This window comes from Petaurus breviceps, unplaced genomic scaffold (genome assembly GCF_028583685.1).
Source record: "Petaurus breviceps papuanus isolate PSGF00001 unplaced genomic scaffold, PetGlider_PUasm1.0 90842, whole genome shotgun sequence".
Lineage (NCBI taxonomy): Eukaryota > Metazoa > Chordata > Mammalia > Diprotodontia > Petauridae > Petaurus > Petaurus breviceps.
Genome location: NW_027187358.1, coordinates 21,420,260 through 21,437,634, shown reverse-complemented (window position 1 = coordinate 21,437,634; position 17,375 = coordinate 21,420,260). Strand labels below are relative to the sequence as shown.

Here is a 17,375-nt window from a genome sequence, read left to right as displayed (position 1 = left end):
TCAGTCATCACAGATACTATGTGTCTGTAATTGTGTACAGTATTCTCATGGTTCTGCTTTCCTCACTCAGTATCAGTTTATATAAGTCTCTCCAGGTTATTATGAAGTCTGTCTGCTCCTCATTTCTTATAGCACAATAGTATTCCATGACATTCATATACCACAACTTGTTTAGCCTTTCCCCAATTGATGGGCATCCCCACTTCTTTGCCACCACAAAAAGAGCTGCTGTAACTATTTCTGTACATATTGGTCCTTTTCCCACTTCTATGATCTCTTTGGGATGCAGCCTTAGAAGTGGTATTGCTGGGTCAAAGGGTATACACTTTTTTATAGACCTTTGGGCATAGTTCCAGATTGCTCTCCAGAATGGTTGAATCAGTTCACAATTCCACCAACAATGCATTAGTGTTCCAAGTTTTCCACATCCTCTCCAGCATTTCTCATTTCCCTGTTTTGTCATCTTAACCAGTCTGACTGGGGAGATGTGGTACCTCAGAGTTGTTTTAATTTGCATTTCTCTAATCAATAGTGATTTATAGCATTTTTTCATATGCTTGTAGATATCTTTAATTTCTTCCTCTGAAAGCTGCCTGTTCATATCCTTTGACCATTTATCAATTAGGGAATGACTTGTATTCTTTTTTTTTTAATTTTTAAATGCTTTATTAACTTCTGATTTACATTATTCATTTTCACCAGATTTTGAGTTACAAATTTTCTCCCTGTTTTTCCCCTACCCACTGCCCCAAAATAGCAGTCCCACAGGATATCACCTCCTCCAATGTGCTCTCTCCCATATTTTCTCCCATACCCCTTTCGACTTTTCCAGTTGATTTCTATGCCCTGGTGCCTGTATATATTACATGTAAAATAGTATTAATGATAGTATATCTGTATTTGAATATTTGATTTTAAAACTTTGAATTCCAGATTCATTCCCTTCCTCCCTTGTCACCCACCCTTACTGGGAAGATAAGCAGTTCACTATAGGTTGTACATGTGTGGCTAATGGAAAACAATAACATAGTAGATATATTGTAAAAGACTGACTATATTTCCCTCCCTCCTATCCACCTCCCACTTTTTCTATTCTCTGCTTTGATCATCCCTTTTCAAAAGTGGGTGCTTCCAACTTCCCTCCCCCCTTCCTTCCTTCATCCTCCCTTTCATCCCCTTCCCCCCCTACTCTCCTGGAGGGTGAGATACCCTATTTAGTGTGTATTTCATTCCCTCCTCAAGCCAAATTCAATGGGAATAAGGTTGACCCATTCCCTTTTGCCTTCCTATTCTTCCCCTCCATTGTATCCATTTTCCCTTGCCTCTTCTATATGAGATAGTTTACCCCATTCTGTCTCTCCCCATCTCCTCTCATTATATTCCTCTCTCACCTCTTAATTTCACCTTTTAAGTATCATCCCTTCCTGTTAAATTGGTCCTGTTCCCTCTATCTATGTATACCTGTAAACATATATACACATATTCACATATGTATTCATATACCCATATACCCTCATATATAGACATATATATATATATACACATATATATATATATATATATATTTCTATTCCCTTCAACTACTGAGAAAAGTTTCATCAGTTACAATTATTGTTTTTCCATGTAGGAATGTTAGTAGTTCAACTTTGATAACTTCCCTATGATTTCTTTTCCCTGTTTACCTTCTCATGCTTCTCTTGCTTCTTGTATCTGAATGTCAAATTTTCTATTCAACTCTGGTTTTTTCAGCAAGAATGCTTGAAAGTCCTCTATTCCACTGAATGACCATATTTTCCCCTGAAACATGATACTCAGTTTTGCTGGGTAGGTGACTCTTGGTTTTAATCCCAGCTCCTTTGCCCTCCGGAATATCATATTCCAAGCCCTTCGATCCCTCAGTGTAGAAGCTGCCAGATCCTGGGTTATCCTTATTGTGTTTCCACAATATTCAAATTGTTTGTTCCTGGCTGCTTGTAATATTCTCTCCTTAATCTGGGAATTCCGGAACCTGGCTTTAATATTCCTAGGAGTTTTCTTTTTGGGATCTTTTTCAGCAGGTGATCAGTGGATTCTTTCAACCTCTATTTTGCCCTCTGGTTCTAAAACATCAGGGCAGTTTTCTTTGAGAACTTCCTGGAGAATGATTTCTAGGTTCTTACTTTGATCATGGCTTTCAGGTAGTCCAATAATTTTTAAATTATCTCTCCTGGATCTATTTTCCAGGTCAGTGGTTTTTCCCATGAGATATTTCACATTGCCTTCTATTCTTTCATTTCTTTGGATCTGTTTAACAGCATCTTGATTTCTCATAAAGTCATTAGCTTCCATTTGCTCCAGTCTAATTCTGAAGCAATGATTCTCCTCATTGAGCTTTTGAGATTCTTTTTCTATCTGGGAAATTCGGCTTTTTAAGGCATTCTTCTCCTCATTGCCTTTTTGAGCCGCTTTTGCCATTTGAGTTAGTCTGTTTTTTAAGGTGTTATTTTCCTCAGTCAGGCTGTTGACTCTCATTTTGTAATTTTCTTGTATTGTTCTAATTTCTCTTCCCAATTTTTCCTCCACTTCTCTTATCTGCTTCTTAAGGTCCTCTATGGCCTGTAACTAGCTCGCATTTTCCTTTGAAGCTTTTGGTGCAGGAGTTCTGACTTCACTGTCTTCCTCCTGTTCCATGCTTTGCTCCTTTTTGTCCCCAAAATAGGAGTCTAATGTTGGAATCTTCTGTCTGCTTTGTTTCCTTTGCCTGGTCATGTTGCCCCTCAGTCACTTGACCTCTGGGCTTTTTGTCACAGTAAGAGTGATTACCGCTCAGACTGGTGCTTGGTCCTGCTACATTCTGCAGGCCAGGAGCTGAAGCTGCCACATGGCACTGGCTGGCTGTGCCAGCGTCTCAGCGGCTGCACTCCCACTTACTGGGTCCCAAAGTCCAGACTACGCTGACCTCTTACTTTGTCCTTGGCATCTATGTGTTGATAAATCTGGAAACGGCCATAGCTGCTGCTGATCTGGGGTCCCTCCAGCCTGCTGCTGGTCAGGCCCACCCTGGGGCTAAAGCCTCGGAGTGGGGTTGGGCTTGGCTCCCAGAGCTCTGTGCTGGCCGATTCCTGCCAGCCTGCCAGGCTGTCCTCAGCAGGAGGTTAGCTTCTCTGTGTCATTTTGTGGGTTCTGCAGTTCCAAAGTTTGTTCAGAGTCCCCTTTTTACATGGATTGGGGAAGGTGGAAGCCAAAGTTTCTACTCCACCATCTTGACTCAACCCCCAGATTAATTCTTTTAAAGGCTCTATTCAGGTTCCGTCTCCTCCATGAAACCCTTTCTGACCAGCATTTCCCCCATGAAAATGATCTTTTCCCTTTCAAATTTTCCTGAAGTATTTTTTTTTTAATTTCTTATTTGCTTTTCTCACACTTTTTAACTTTTATCATACTTGAGTATTCCTACTAGTAGAATGCAGGTTTCTTGAGGGTAGGGTTTTTTTTTTCCATCTTCACATGGCCTTTGTTTTAAGACAATACAGTATATGTTTAATAAATGCTTGTTGAATTTAATTGAATCATTGTTGATGCAAGTCTGCATCTTCTTTAGCCCATAATGTTAAGGCAAGCAATCTTTAAATGGCCTTAAGTTGTGGTACTTTGCTGTTACATGCTGCTATCTCCTTCATCTGCTATTAGCCTCTCATTTCTCACTATCAGTAGGTTCTTCTGCCATGATCTGCAATTTAAACACAGATGCCTGGTGATTGCCTGAGTGCAAAGATTCCTTTTCTAGAGAATAAAATGCTAAGGAGGAACTAAGGAGAGCTGTTTGTTACTGAGAGATATTTTTTCTTTGACTATATTCATGGCTTCATTCTAGATGAATCTCCTAGAAATCTGACTCCATTCCACTGTTCTTATAAGTGAGGTGTTATTATTATTAAACCTGCATTAAATTAATAAGCATCACTTAACTGTATGGCACTACTCAAATAGGCACAATCTTTTAAAAATTTATTTTTAACATCCATTTTGAAAATTTTGAGTTCCAAATTCCCTCTCTCTCCAGTCTGCCCCTATCCGTTGAGAAGGTAAGCAATATCATACTCATCAGGCATGTGAAGTCATGCAAAATATATTTTCACATTAGCCATTGTTGCAAAAGAAAAACCCAAGAAAAATAAAGAAAGTGAAAAGCAAGATGCTTCACTCTGCACTCAGATTCTTGTTTTCTCTGGAGGTGTATTGCATTTTTTATTATGAATCCTTTAGAATTGTCTTGGAGCATTGTATTGATCAGAGTAGCTGTCTTTCATTGTTGATCCTTGCTATAATATTGTTGTTACTATGTATGGTATTCTGTTTCACTTTGCATCAGTTCGTGTAAGTCTTCCCAGGTTTTTCTGAAATTATTCCTCTTGTAATTTCTTACATCACAATGGTATCATATCACAATCACATACCATAACTTGTTCATCCATTTCCCAACTGATGGACATCCCCCCAATATACAATTCTTAATATATTCTATAAATTCTATAGAGTTGATATAAATATTTTTGAACATGTAGATCCTTTTCCCTTTTCTTTGATCTCTGTGGGTACAGTACTGATATTTCTGGGCCAAAGGGCATGCAGTTTTTTTTTATCCCTTTGAGCAAAGTTTCAAATTACTCTCCAGAATAGTTGGACCAATTCACAGTTCCTTCAAGTCAACTCAGTGTAAGTAAATGAGGGGGTTGGAATAAATGACCTCTTTAGACCTCTGTCATCGAGAAATTCTAGAATTTTCTTAACATTTCTTTGCCTTAGATTTTCCTTCAATACCTTTGTTTAAAGTTCACAAAGGATCTTTTAAAGGGAAAATGTTGCATAGGACAGAGGAAAGGCCTGAAAGTTTCTCTCAGTATAGGAATTACAATCTGGGTCTAGAAACTATTTAGATGTGAATCCAATTTAAAGTGTGTGAAAATGCTTTAATGTATCTCATAACATTTTTTTTTAATTTTAGAACAAGGTACAGAAGAAATTAAAAAGCTACTGTTACTTTTACTTGGTTGTGCTGTTCAGGTGAGTAAAAATATTTTAATGTTTTAATTTTGGCAAATAATTATTTTTAGTTAGTCTTGTTCCCAAAACCAATTTTTTAAAAAAAATTATAGTGATTTTTCAATCTCCAAATGATATGTTTGGACGATTTTTTGTGATTTCTTTTAAGCAATCTATTTTTTAATGTACAATTACATGTACATCAAATATTTGAAAAAAAATCTCTCTTTTCATTTGTGTCATTCTGCTTGTTATGCAGATTATAACTTCATTCACACCATGGGGAAGCATCGTGGGTTAGTGAAGAGAGCAGTGGATTTATTAATCAAGAAGATCTGCTTTCACATCTGACTTCATATGCTTATTAACTGTGATTTTGAGCAAGTCACTTACTTTAGATTCCTCATCTGCAAAATGAGTGTAAAAGCACCTACTTCATAAGGCTGATCAAATGAGATGATTCATATGAAGTGCTTTTTAAACTTCTATATAAATGTCAGCTATTATCATCACTATAATCATTGTCATAGTGTATGTAGTATACAGCTTGATGAGCTGTTATTGCCAAAATAATTAATAGATGGTAACCAACATTCTGGTGACAAATTTAGTTAATCTTATTATCAGCAAATATACAGACTGATTTGTTACGATTTGTCAGGGCCTATCCCAGAGATCACGTCCATATCTCAGTTACTATGTATTTTGGTTAAGGAAAGGGAGTAAGCATTTATATAGCACCTACTGTGAGGTAGGCACTGTGGTAAGTGTTTTACAAATATTATCTCATTTGCACAACCCTGTGAGTTGTTATTACTATTATTCCCATTTTACAGTTGAGAAATGCTATGAATAAAAAATATTTTCATGACAAAAATAGTATAAAGAGTAAAGTGCTTAAAATTAGAAAAATGCAATTTTTACTTCACTTTCATTCAAGCTATTCCCAGACCATTTTCAGGAAAAGTCTCTCTGAGCCTACAATATTTGGACTTCAGACTGTAAAACTTCCATGCTAAAAAGTGTCTGGAAGCTTCTTTATTCTAGTAGGTCTGAAAGTCTTATCCCATTTAAGGGAATGATGAACTCTGATGAATATATTGTTTTAATTACAAACAGAATTATATAAATGGCCAAATTGAGATGGAATATTGCAATATAACCTGTATCATGCAACTCAGACATTAAGAAGCATATCTAAGGAATTAAGATCAACATGCTTCAGTGGCCTAGGAACTTAACTGATTAAACTCTGTTGGAAGGCTATCCTTGAAAAAATGAACTGTTCATCAAAGCTATGTTTAACATATAATAAAAGTATGGTTTCACAATATGAACATGCAGTATGTATCAGTCTTGTGAATTCAGTACCAAATTTTGTCAAACAAGCAAAGGATGTATTGTAAAGCAAAATTTTTATTTTTGCTTTTTGGAGGGGGAAGGCAGGGCAGTTGGGGTTAAATGACTTGCCCAAGGTCACATGGCTAGTTTTGTGTGTGTGTGTGTGTGTGTTAAGTGTCTGAGGCTGGATTTGAACTCAGGTCCTCCTGACTCCAGGCCTGGTGCTTTATTCACTGTGCCACCTAGCCACCCCAAAGGTTTGGTTTTTTGGGGTTTTTTTTGCTTTTTTGGAAGGCAGTTGGGGTTAAGTGACTTGCCCAAGGTCACACAGCTAGTTTGTGTGTGTGTGTTAAGTGAGGCCAGATTTGAACTCAGGCCCTCCTGACTCCAGGGCCAGTGCTCTATTCACTGTGCCACCTAGCCACCCCATAAAGCAAATATTTTTTAAGATGTAAAAAGTTATAAGGTTTATTGTATGTCAGTCAATATAATTATTTTTCTTTGTATCAGGTAATTTATATACCACTGATAGAATCTTAGAGGTTCTCTTTTTGTTTGTTCATTTTAGTCCTGTCCAACTCTTTGTGACTTCATTTGGGGTTTTTTTGGCAAAGATACTAGAGTGGTTTGCCATTTCCTTTTTCTATTCATTTTACAGTTAAGGAAACTGAGGCAAACAGGATTAAATGACTTGCTGAGGGTCACATACCTAGGAAGTATCTGAGACCAGATTTGAACTCAGCTCTTCCTGATGCTAGGCCTGGCACTCTGTTCAGTTCACTACTTAGCTACTAAAGAGGTTATCTAGTTCAGATAATAAATAAATGAAAAGGCATTTATTAAGTGCTTGCTGTGTACCAGCCATTGTGCTAATATGCATAGGGGTGCAAATACAAAAACAGGATTCTGTGCCTGCCCATAAGGAGTTTACATTTCAATAGGAGGAGACAACATTGTAAAGCCAATCATAAGCAGCTCTCCTGAGGACTGCTGCTGTGAATAACTTTAAGGATCTAATTGCATAGTATGGTGAACTCTATTTATTCAGCAATAAGCTAAAGCAAAACATTCAAGAAACTAAAGCACAATATTCACAACAATATAACACAACAATTTATTACTAAGGTGGTCACAGTCTTAAACAAAACATATCACTAAGTAATTCACAATCTCCTCAATCAATATAGAGTACCCAAGACAAGTCTTCTTTCATCTTGACTCCTAACTGGCTTCCAGTCATCCTTAAACCAGTCACTGTTAAGGGGTAGCAGAAAGTCCAAATAACATCCAACCCTAGGTCACATACAATATCATCAGTTAGCACTGAGTACCCAAGTAAAGGTATTCTTTCATCTTAATTAGAGGCTGACTTCCAAACTCCATGGCTCCTCTTCCATGGGCTGGCTGCTCCCAGCTCTTGCCCCTGGATTCACAAGCAGACAGCTCTCTGCTCTGGTTCTATATCTCAGCTTATAGGGACTGCTCTCCAGTTTCTATTTCTAGGAAGACAGAGCTTAACAGAGCTACAGCAATATTTATGCACATTACCATAACTATCATCTCAATTCACTTTCTGTCTGACAAAGTAACACTAAAGCAAATCAAACGACAGAGTACTTCTATCAGACAAAGTACACAAATCAACAGACAAAATACTTCTTCTGACAAAGTACACAAATCAGCAGAGTGCTTCTGTCTGACAAGGTAACATCAGCACAGAACAATAAACAGAATAACAAACAGAGCACTGAAGCCACAAGCATTCTTTCTCTCAGTTCTGCTTATGCTCGAGATTTTATCTGCTCTGCTCCTTCTTGTTCCATCTTTCCTGTTCTGCTCTTTCAGCAAACTCCTTTCATTGTGGTCTCTGTGTGATGACGTTAGACCTGTTAAGGGCAGGGAAGGTCTCCAAACTCCCTTAGGCCTATTAAGGATAACATAAATGTACACTGTTTCCAGCAAAGACTTGATACAATCTAAGGCACTTGAATAGCTGAAACAAGTAGCAAAGTACGACTTTGCTTGCCATTACAAATATATAATGGGTTGATGTCCAGAAAAGGATATTTTGGTCTGGAAGAGAACTGGAATGGTTAATGGAAGACAGGGCAGTTAATGGAATATAGTAATCTGGAACCAATGGTAGTGTGATTGCATTTCCCAAATCAAGAGATGGAAAAAGAATAGGAGAAGGATACAGGTACAGGATGGAAAATTGCTGGGACGAAAAAACATAGTTGGATCTGGGACCAGCTTGATGTGAGAGACTCTCACCAATCAGGAAAATTAAGGGCCCCCTTATGTAGTTGTAGCCTGTGTACCCCCAGGCTACTTCTCCAAATTTGTAGTCATACAAGAAGGTTGAGTCCTCAGAGGTGCCATTGCTACCTTTGGTTCTGTGGGTTGAGGAGATATACTGCCTAACATAGTAACTCACGAGTCCTACTCTTGCGCTTCACTTTAATAATCATCCAGTTGTTTCAGCTCCCTTAGCAAAGGCACTTAGTCAAATGCATAGTAAGAATATTAGTTAAAAGCATTTCCTCTGGAATCCTTGGGCCCTCTATCCCAAAAATATACTTGGCATTCATGGTGTGGGATAATGGATAAAAAGTATGAGAGTAGTGAACCACATGTGTATATGTAGTTGTTCCTTTCTACTTCTGGAGAGTTCTTTAAAAATTTATTGCAAGGTATGGAATTGGTGATGGATAGATCCCTCACCTGGCAGGCCAGAATGGCTCCATGAAAGGCATGATGTCTCTGCAATATTAGTTTATATGGTAACTTCCTAGGCTCACCTTGATGGCAGCTATAGTCCCTACTACTTCCAGCCTCTGATTTGAATGATAGTTACTGTACTGAGTGCTACTGTCCTCTTTCAGAAAGGAAAGAGACTCTTGCCCTGGGGTTTGCATCTCTAGGGTTCTGCCTTAGGTCCTTGATTCTAAGATTTGTCATCTCTCAAGCAAGTAGTAGGTGAGTTATACAGCCTCTCCTTTTTTTCCTTTTTTTTGGCCTTTTTGTGTGTAGTTGAGTTACTTAGAGGACCTCATCAACTAGTGGTTTGGAATACCTTAGATACTTACATCTCATTGTTTTTGTCTTGGCCTTTATGTTCTGCAACTTGCCTAAAGTGCATAAGGGGCACATTATACATAAAAATAAAGAACCAAGGCCCAGCAAGCTTACGTGATTTAATTTAGGCCCCACAGCTTAGTAATAACCAAGCTTCCTTTTCCCTAAGGTACCATGACTCTAAATCCATTATTCTTTCCAGGATCAGATGTCTGTAATTCACTGAGTATACATATATACCCTTGCGTAAATTCTTAATATTTACTCTCATAGTGAATAAGCATAGGCAAAGAGGAGAATTGCCACATTTTCCAGATAAAAGGATGGTTTACTTAGAGAATCCTAGAGAGTCAACTAACAAACTAACTGAAACAGTTTACAACTTTAGCAAAGCAGCAGGATACAAAATTAAATAGACACAAACTATCCACATTTCTGCACATTACCAAAAAATCCATCAGGAAGAAGTAGAAAGAGAAATTCCATTTAAAGCAACTACATATAGTATAAAATATTTGAGAGTCCACCCACCAGCACACATAGGAACTGTGCCAGTTCATCTTTAAACATTTATTAAGCTCCTACTACATGCCAGATATTGTGTTGAGCAATGGGGATACAAAAAAAAGGTAAAAGCAGACTTTGCCGGCCAGGAGTGCATAGTCTTCTTATGAAGAAGACAATATGCAAACAACAGAGTACAAGCAAGTTATGTACAGGATGAATTGAAATAATCAAGAGGGAAGGAACTTCAGTTGAAATGGATTAGGAAGGACTTCGTGGAGAAACTAGGATTTTAGCTAGAACCTAAGAGAAATCAGAGAATTCAGGAATTGGAGATGAGGAAGGAGAACATTCCATACATGGGAGACTCAGTGAAATTGTCAAGAGCTGGGAGATGGAGTTTTGGCAAGGAGGCCTGTGTCATAATTGGGTCACAGATGATGGGAATTAGGGAGGTAGGGAAAAGTAAGGAATAAGAAAACTGGAAAGGTAGGAAATGGAGTTGAGGCAATGAAGGACTCATAAACACGGGATTTTATAGAAGATTTTATATTTGATCCTGGAGATGATAGGGAGCCACCACAATTTATTGAGCAACGGGGTGATACAGCCAGATCTGTGTTTTAGGAAAATCACTTTGACAGAGGAAAGAGGATGGACTAGAATGGGAAGAGGCTTGTGTCAGGGAGACCAACCAGTAGACTTTTACAGTTTTATAGGTTATTATCATATTATAGGACTATAATAGTCCGTGTATGAGATGGTGACAACCTACACCAGATGATGACAGTGTCCAAAGGAAGAAAACACATGCTGGAGATGTTAACAATGTTTTAATGTCTTGGCAACATTGGACATGGGGTTGGTGATGAGAGATTATGAGGAATTAGGAATGACACAAAGATTTCGAACCTGAATGATTGGCATAATTACAAAACAGTCTTTATATAAAGACAGATCTAGATAATTGGAGACATATTAATTGGTCATTGATAGACTGAGCTAATATAATAAAAATACTTCCTAAGTTAATTTCCTTATTTAGTGCCATATCAATTAAACTACCAAAAAATTACTTTACAGAACCAGAAAAAAAATAATTCATCTGAAGGAATCAAAGGTCAAGAATAACAAGGAAATTAGTGGAAAAAAAATGTGAAAGAAAACAATATAGCACCAGATCTCAAACTACAAAGCCTTAATTGTCAAAACAATTTGGTTCTGGTTAAGAAGTAGAGCATTTGGTCCATAGAACCAGATAGGTACAAAATATATATAAGCAAACAAGCAAAGTAGCCTAGTTCTTGATAAAAACAAAAGATCTAAGCTGTTAGAGCAAAAACTTCTGGGAAAGCTAGAAAGTAGTCTGGCATAAATTAGGTAGTAATCAACTTCTCATACTATATACCAAGACAAGGTATGTGATTTAGACAGTGTTAACATCAGACAAATTAGGAGAGCATAGAAGCAATTATTTGTTAAATCTATGCATGGGGAAGAGTTTGTTACCAAATAAAATTTTCGAAGTTTTGCATAAGCAAAACCATTGCAACTGATATTAGAAGAGAAGTTGGAAACTGGGAGGGAAATCTTTGCATCAGGTTTCTCTAATAAAGGTCTCATTCTGAGGTATAGAGGGAAATGATACAGATTTATATGAATAAAAGCCATCACTCAAATAAATGGTCTAACGATATAAACAGGCAGTTTTCATAAGGAGAAATATATTTAAGCTATCAATAGCCATGTAAAAATATTCTGTCATTAATAATTGGAAAAATATACATTAAAAATACACTTATTGATATTTCCTACTTATTACATTGTCATACTATTTGTTCCCAAAGAGCCATCCTATATGATAAATAGTATTATTTAGAGAGGAAAAAGAAAGACAGCATAACTGATCAGTACATTAAAAAAAATCTGAAAACGGGTATTGTATAACACCTGTGGACCTCCCACCTCCACAGAGGAGTAGGTTAGGGATATCTTAGAGAAATACTCACTGAAAAAACAAATACCACTTCACATTCATTACTTGGCTCAGATGGCAAAAAGGGAAAATGCAGGATGCAGAAAAAACAGTGGAAAAAAACAGTACGTTGTTGGTAGAACTATGATCTGGTCCAGTTTTTCTGGAAAGCATTTTCGAACTACGTCCCCCTCAAACTGTTAAAACTGTACATACTTTGATCCAATAATATTGCTATTAGGTCTTCACCCCCTTAGAAATCAAAAAAAGAGGAAAAGGACCCACATATAAATATTTTCTTAGCAATTTTTTCATCAACAAAGAATTAGAAGCTCTGGGGTGTCCAACAATTGGGGAGTGACTGATAGTTATGGTGTGTATTATCTAGGAAATGATGGAGATATTTTCAGAGAAACACATGAATTTTTGTTTGAACTGATGCAAAGTGAAGTTAACGTGTAGGATTTTTTTTTCTGTTAACTACATATTTATAATGATTTTTGTTTTTTCTTTTGGGGTGAGCAAAGGAAAGAAAATGAAGAAAATATACTTTAAAATAAAGCTGAATTTAAAAATCTTTACCTTCAGTAATTTATTGGTCTTACAAAATAAGGTAGCATTAATTATGTTAACTATGTTAATGTTAAACTGTGCCCCAAGTAGGTATGTGATTTCTTTCTGATATGGATAAAATATGGTAACTTAAGATATTACTGTGGCCTGAAGTAAAGATTTTAAAAAAATTCTGAGAAGAAAAGCTACATTGTTGGTTATAGTCAGCGACTGAAAGTCAGGCATCTTGGCTCTGTTCCGAGCTCTGCCACTGACTCACTGTGTGTTTTTTGGCAAGTAATTTCTCTGCTCTGAAACAAGTTCTTGTGTCTCTACTTTTCTGTTTGCAAAGTTAGGATAATAATATACTGACCTCACCAAAAGGGTTGTGTAAAGACTGCCCACTTTGGAATTTTCCTAATGAAAGTTGTGTGTGTTTCTGTTTTTTTTTTTCTCTATGTATTTTTATACTCAGTACTTTTATAAACTACTGCATTTCTAAATGCTTCTTTATTAGGTAAGTATACCAAAGCATTCATCAATATTCAGTGAGACAAATCTCACACTACTGTTCCAAATTAAATCAGCTTTCTAGTGCTTAGTTTATAATGACATTGAAGAACACTTTTAAGGTATGAACATTTATTCATTTATTTTAGTGTCAGAAGAAAGAAGAATTCATTGAACGAATCCAAAGTTTAGATTTTGACACAAAAGCAGCAGTTGCCGCGCACATTCAAGAGGTAATTAGCTTAGTTGCAATTTCTTCATGCAGTTTATTCTGTTGAACGACTATCATTCATTTTTACCATGAAATTTTTGGAATTTTCTTGACTTCTGGGAAAAATCACAATAATTATCTTAGTTAGCAGGGTCAGGTATGTGGATGATATGCCTATGTTTTTCAATATGCTGAACACTAAAAGCCATGAAAAAGAAAGGAAAAGAATCTGCATTTTTGAAGACCATGAGAAATGAAAAAAAGAAAATTTGCTCACAGCAACATTAACCATAATGGACCACTTTTGATCTTAAGAACCTCAAAGCAGTAGAAGGACAATTATTAATATATATGGCATACAGTTGAATCCTACTTACTTGTCTTCTTTTTTCACTGTTCTTTTGATATTCAGTTACAGCTTTTGTTATACACAACTCAAATTTAAAGATTTACCAAAATATCAGTGATTACTGAAAATGTTCTGTAAATCATATAAAGTTGTGTTTTACCAAGCAAGCAAACACATAAAGGAAATATTTACCAGTAGGACATATAGTTTCTAGACATTGTAATATTTACTTTTTATGATAATTTTTTTACAGGAGTGCTGACTTCTATGAATAGTAATTAAGAAAAATTTTAAAAATTAAAGTAGAAGTACATCAATTGATCAGTACATTATTCTCTTCAGATTATCTACAGGAAAAGAAAAAAATTAATGTACACTAAATACTTAAAAACATAACAAAAATATGGTGTAGCTAAGAAGATAGGTTAAACATTGTAGTGGAACATTCAAGATTAAAAAGAGCAATGAATAATTTTCTCAAGACTTCCAAAGTTGAGCTGCCATGTGAGGTCACAGGTATACTTGTGAAAAATTTATAAATAGCTTTTTGGAAGTCAGTTTCAACAAATTCATTATGTGTTTTTCAAATTACATTAAAATCTAACACAGTAATGCCACGTATTTCAGTGTATTTCACAAATTAAAATTCACCTGTTTGTCTATAATGTTAAAAAGCATTTATGCTGATTTCTGTAGCTTTAATAAGAATTATGACTTCTCTTTGATTTAAAAAACATCTGATAACAGTGTTAACAATACAAACACTGGTGTATTATTACATAATGTTTATAACTTTGAATTATGGGCATTTTCACTCGTTTCCATTTCAACACTGCCTATTTAATGCTGTTTTTACTTTTTGCTGCCTTTATCTTCTAATTTAGTAATTTCTGGTAATATCTAAATATATGAAAGTAACAGTTTAAATAATATAGCCATAGTACATATTTTATGTCTATCAATTCTAAATTAGAAAACATTTGTTCACACAAATCTTTAGTACCAGCCAGTGCTTGCTTTAATGTACTCCATGTTTGCTTTTAACTCAATTGAGTTTTTTTAGGCTTTAAGTTGAATGGCTTCTCAACCACCAGGGTTTCTATTTGTTTTACAAATGAAAATATATACTCCACAACCTCATGATGTTAGTAGACTCTAAATGCTTTTAACATGAAAATAGCATTCATCTAATTGCTGACGTTATTTTCATCAACACCATTTTTTCCTACCTCCCTATACATTATAATTTAAGTATAGTTCATGAAATCATTGATTTATTGCTTTTCAACTTTTCAACTGCTCTTTTAAAAATTTTTTGTCATAATTTTGTCTTAACCCTTGAACTGCTACTTTATATGATAAAACCACCTATATTTTTATCATTTAAAATACACATTCAGTCTAAAGGCTTACTGCATAATGAATAATTTGAGCAGTGCCACTTGTTAAGGATGTTGGGTGATTATTTTCTCAAAATTGCTGAAGTGCTTCCAAAAATTTCTGAGGCATCTCAAATCTTAACTTATTTATCTTTGGTAGTACTAAAAGTAAGGAAATAGTTTATAATTTGTCTAATTGGGGGGGATGGGATTACCCTAAATTTGAACCATTATACTAAAATGGAGACAGTTTTTTAAAGATACTGAGTGTTTATTACTTATTGATGAATAATTATAAAAGCAACTCCGAAATTTCTCATCCATGTGCTATATATACATATATAAAAATGACAGTTAAAATTAGTATACATTTTCCAAAAAATGTAAAAATCATGTATTCCTTTATGATGATCTTGTGTTAAGAATTGTGAAAAGACTGCTACGTGGCTCAGTGAATAGAGCACTAGCTGTGGAGTCACAAGGACCTGAGTTCAAATTAGGCCTCAGACACTTGACACACTTAGTAGCTTTGTGACTTTGGGCAAGTCACTTAACCCCAATTGCCTTGCCTTTCCCCCTCCAAAAAAAAAAGAATTATGAAAAGATGAGAAAATTTGCTGGCAAAACTGAACTCTTAAAATACCAGGTCATAGGTCTTTGTGTTTTACCATCCTATATATACCTCTTATTTTCATTTTCCCAAAGTGAAACTGGTTGATTTTATGGATTTTGATTAAGCTTTCATTTTTTAAAAATGGAAGTGATGAGAAACATCATGGTGTAGTGGATAGGTTCTGGCCTCTGACTCAGGGAAATCTGGGTTCTAGTCCCACCTTTGATATACTGGCTTTGTGATCCTAACATGAATGAAATGAATGATTAACTGAATGAAAAAGCATTTAATAAGTGCTCACTGTGTGCAAAGCATTGTACTAAGTGTGCTGGATTTTGAATTCACAAATAGGCAACACGACCCCTATTCTCAAATAGTTCATACTAACCTCTTAATTACTCATGGCTTTCTAGGACTCTCAAGTTGCAGGAGCCAATGAACAGAGTTTCCTCATTAGTAATTCTCTATACCAAGGAAATCTCTGATTCAAAAAATAATTACATTAAAATTTAAAATGCTGATATATTATGTAAGTTCTCTAGGGTTGTTCTTTATGCTCTCCATAAAAGTCTAGCTTTTCAAATGGATTAACATAATTTATCATAGAAAATTTGCAACTTTTAACTTTTGAATATTGGTATAATCACTTTCAACAGAGATGTTATGGATGTAATTTGTGAAGTAAGTCCTTAGAAATTTATTTTAAAAACATATTCATTTGAAATCATTGCTTTATAGTGACCTTTTCACATTTGCATTTCGGATATATTCAGGTCCACTAGATTTGCTAATTTTATTTTTATTAGACTAGTTGGTTGATAATTGAGTTAATACTGTAGCAAAATTAAATTGATTCTTACGTATTAACTATTTTATTGTCAATTGATACATGGAAGGCACATCTGAATTTGAAATAATTATAAAAATGAGTTTGCCTAATTTTCCCTCTTCTTGATTTCTGATCTTAGGTGCTTGGTACATTTATCCATGGTTTTCTTATTCAAGACTTTAGCATTAAATACTGCATTTTTTAAGGTTATTTTTTGCTTTGCAAAGGTAACTCATAATCAGGAAAACGTATTCGATCTCCAGTGGATGGAAGTGACTGATATTTCTCAGGAGGATCTTGAGCCACTCTTGAAAAATATGGCATTACATTTGAAAAGACTTATAGATGAGAGAGATGAACACACAGAGGTATGCATTTTATTTTTTCTTGCTGTGTTAATTAACTTGTTCTTAACTTAAAGGCAAAACAACCCTGATAACTCTGGTGGTTTTAAAAATATTCTTCTTCTCAGGAGCTATTCTTAAAGTATTAGATTTCCACATTTATATGTGGCACAGGAACTATTCTAGAGCAAAGTAGAAGTCTCAACTTACAAAGAAACAAATTGTAGATGTTAAATTTTCTTTTTTAAAAAATTTTTGAGGCAGCTAGGCTATGCAGTAAATAGAGCATCAGTCCTGGAGTCAAGAGGACCTGAGTTCAAATTCGGCCTCAGACACTTACTCGCTGTGTGACTTTGAGCAAGTCACTTAAACCCAATTGCCCTGCCTTCCCTCCTCCAAAAAGAAAAATTCTTATTGTTCCTATGTGACTTTTTAAAGTCTTATCCTCATAGCTTTGGCTCAGTATAGAAGTGTGAGACTCAAAATATATTTGATTGCAAGTGAAAAAAATGGACTAGCAGTGTAAGGATGTACTTAAGGTTAATTTCTTGGTTTTATTGCCACATTTAAAGAGTGGAAAAATAAGATTAAGGAGAATAACAGGTATTTTGAATAAAACATCTGTCTTAAAAGTTCTCAAATTCTAGCAGGGAATGAAAAATTGTGCC

General features: G+C 35.5%; 1 protein-coding gene across 14 annotated transcripts in view; it reads left to right on the top strand.

The window, feature by feature from the left end:
• CCDC88A (coiled-coil domain containing 88A) overlaps positions 1–17,375 on the top strand; it is a 173,670-nt gene that overhangs the window by 60,244 nt on the left and 96,051 nt on the right. For 13 of the 14 annotated variants that reach the window (XM_069071745.1, XM_069071744.1, XM_069071743.1 and 10 more), the window contains exons 5-7: positions 4,985–5,043; positions 13,132–13,215; positions 16,591–16,731. In XM_069071745.1, the coding sequence (XP_068927846.1) occupies positions 4,985–5,043; positions 13,132–13,215; positions 16,591–16,731 (284 nt within the window). The remainder of the gene's footprint in view (positions 1–4,984; positions 5,044–13,131; positions 13,216–16,590; positions 16,732–17,375) is intronic. The other variant, XM_069071736.1, reaches the window with a different exon arrangement.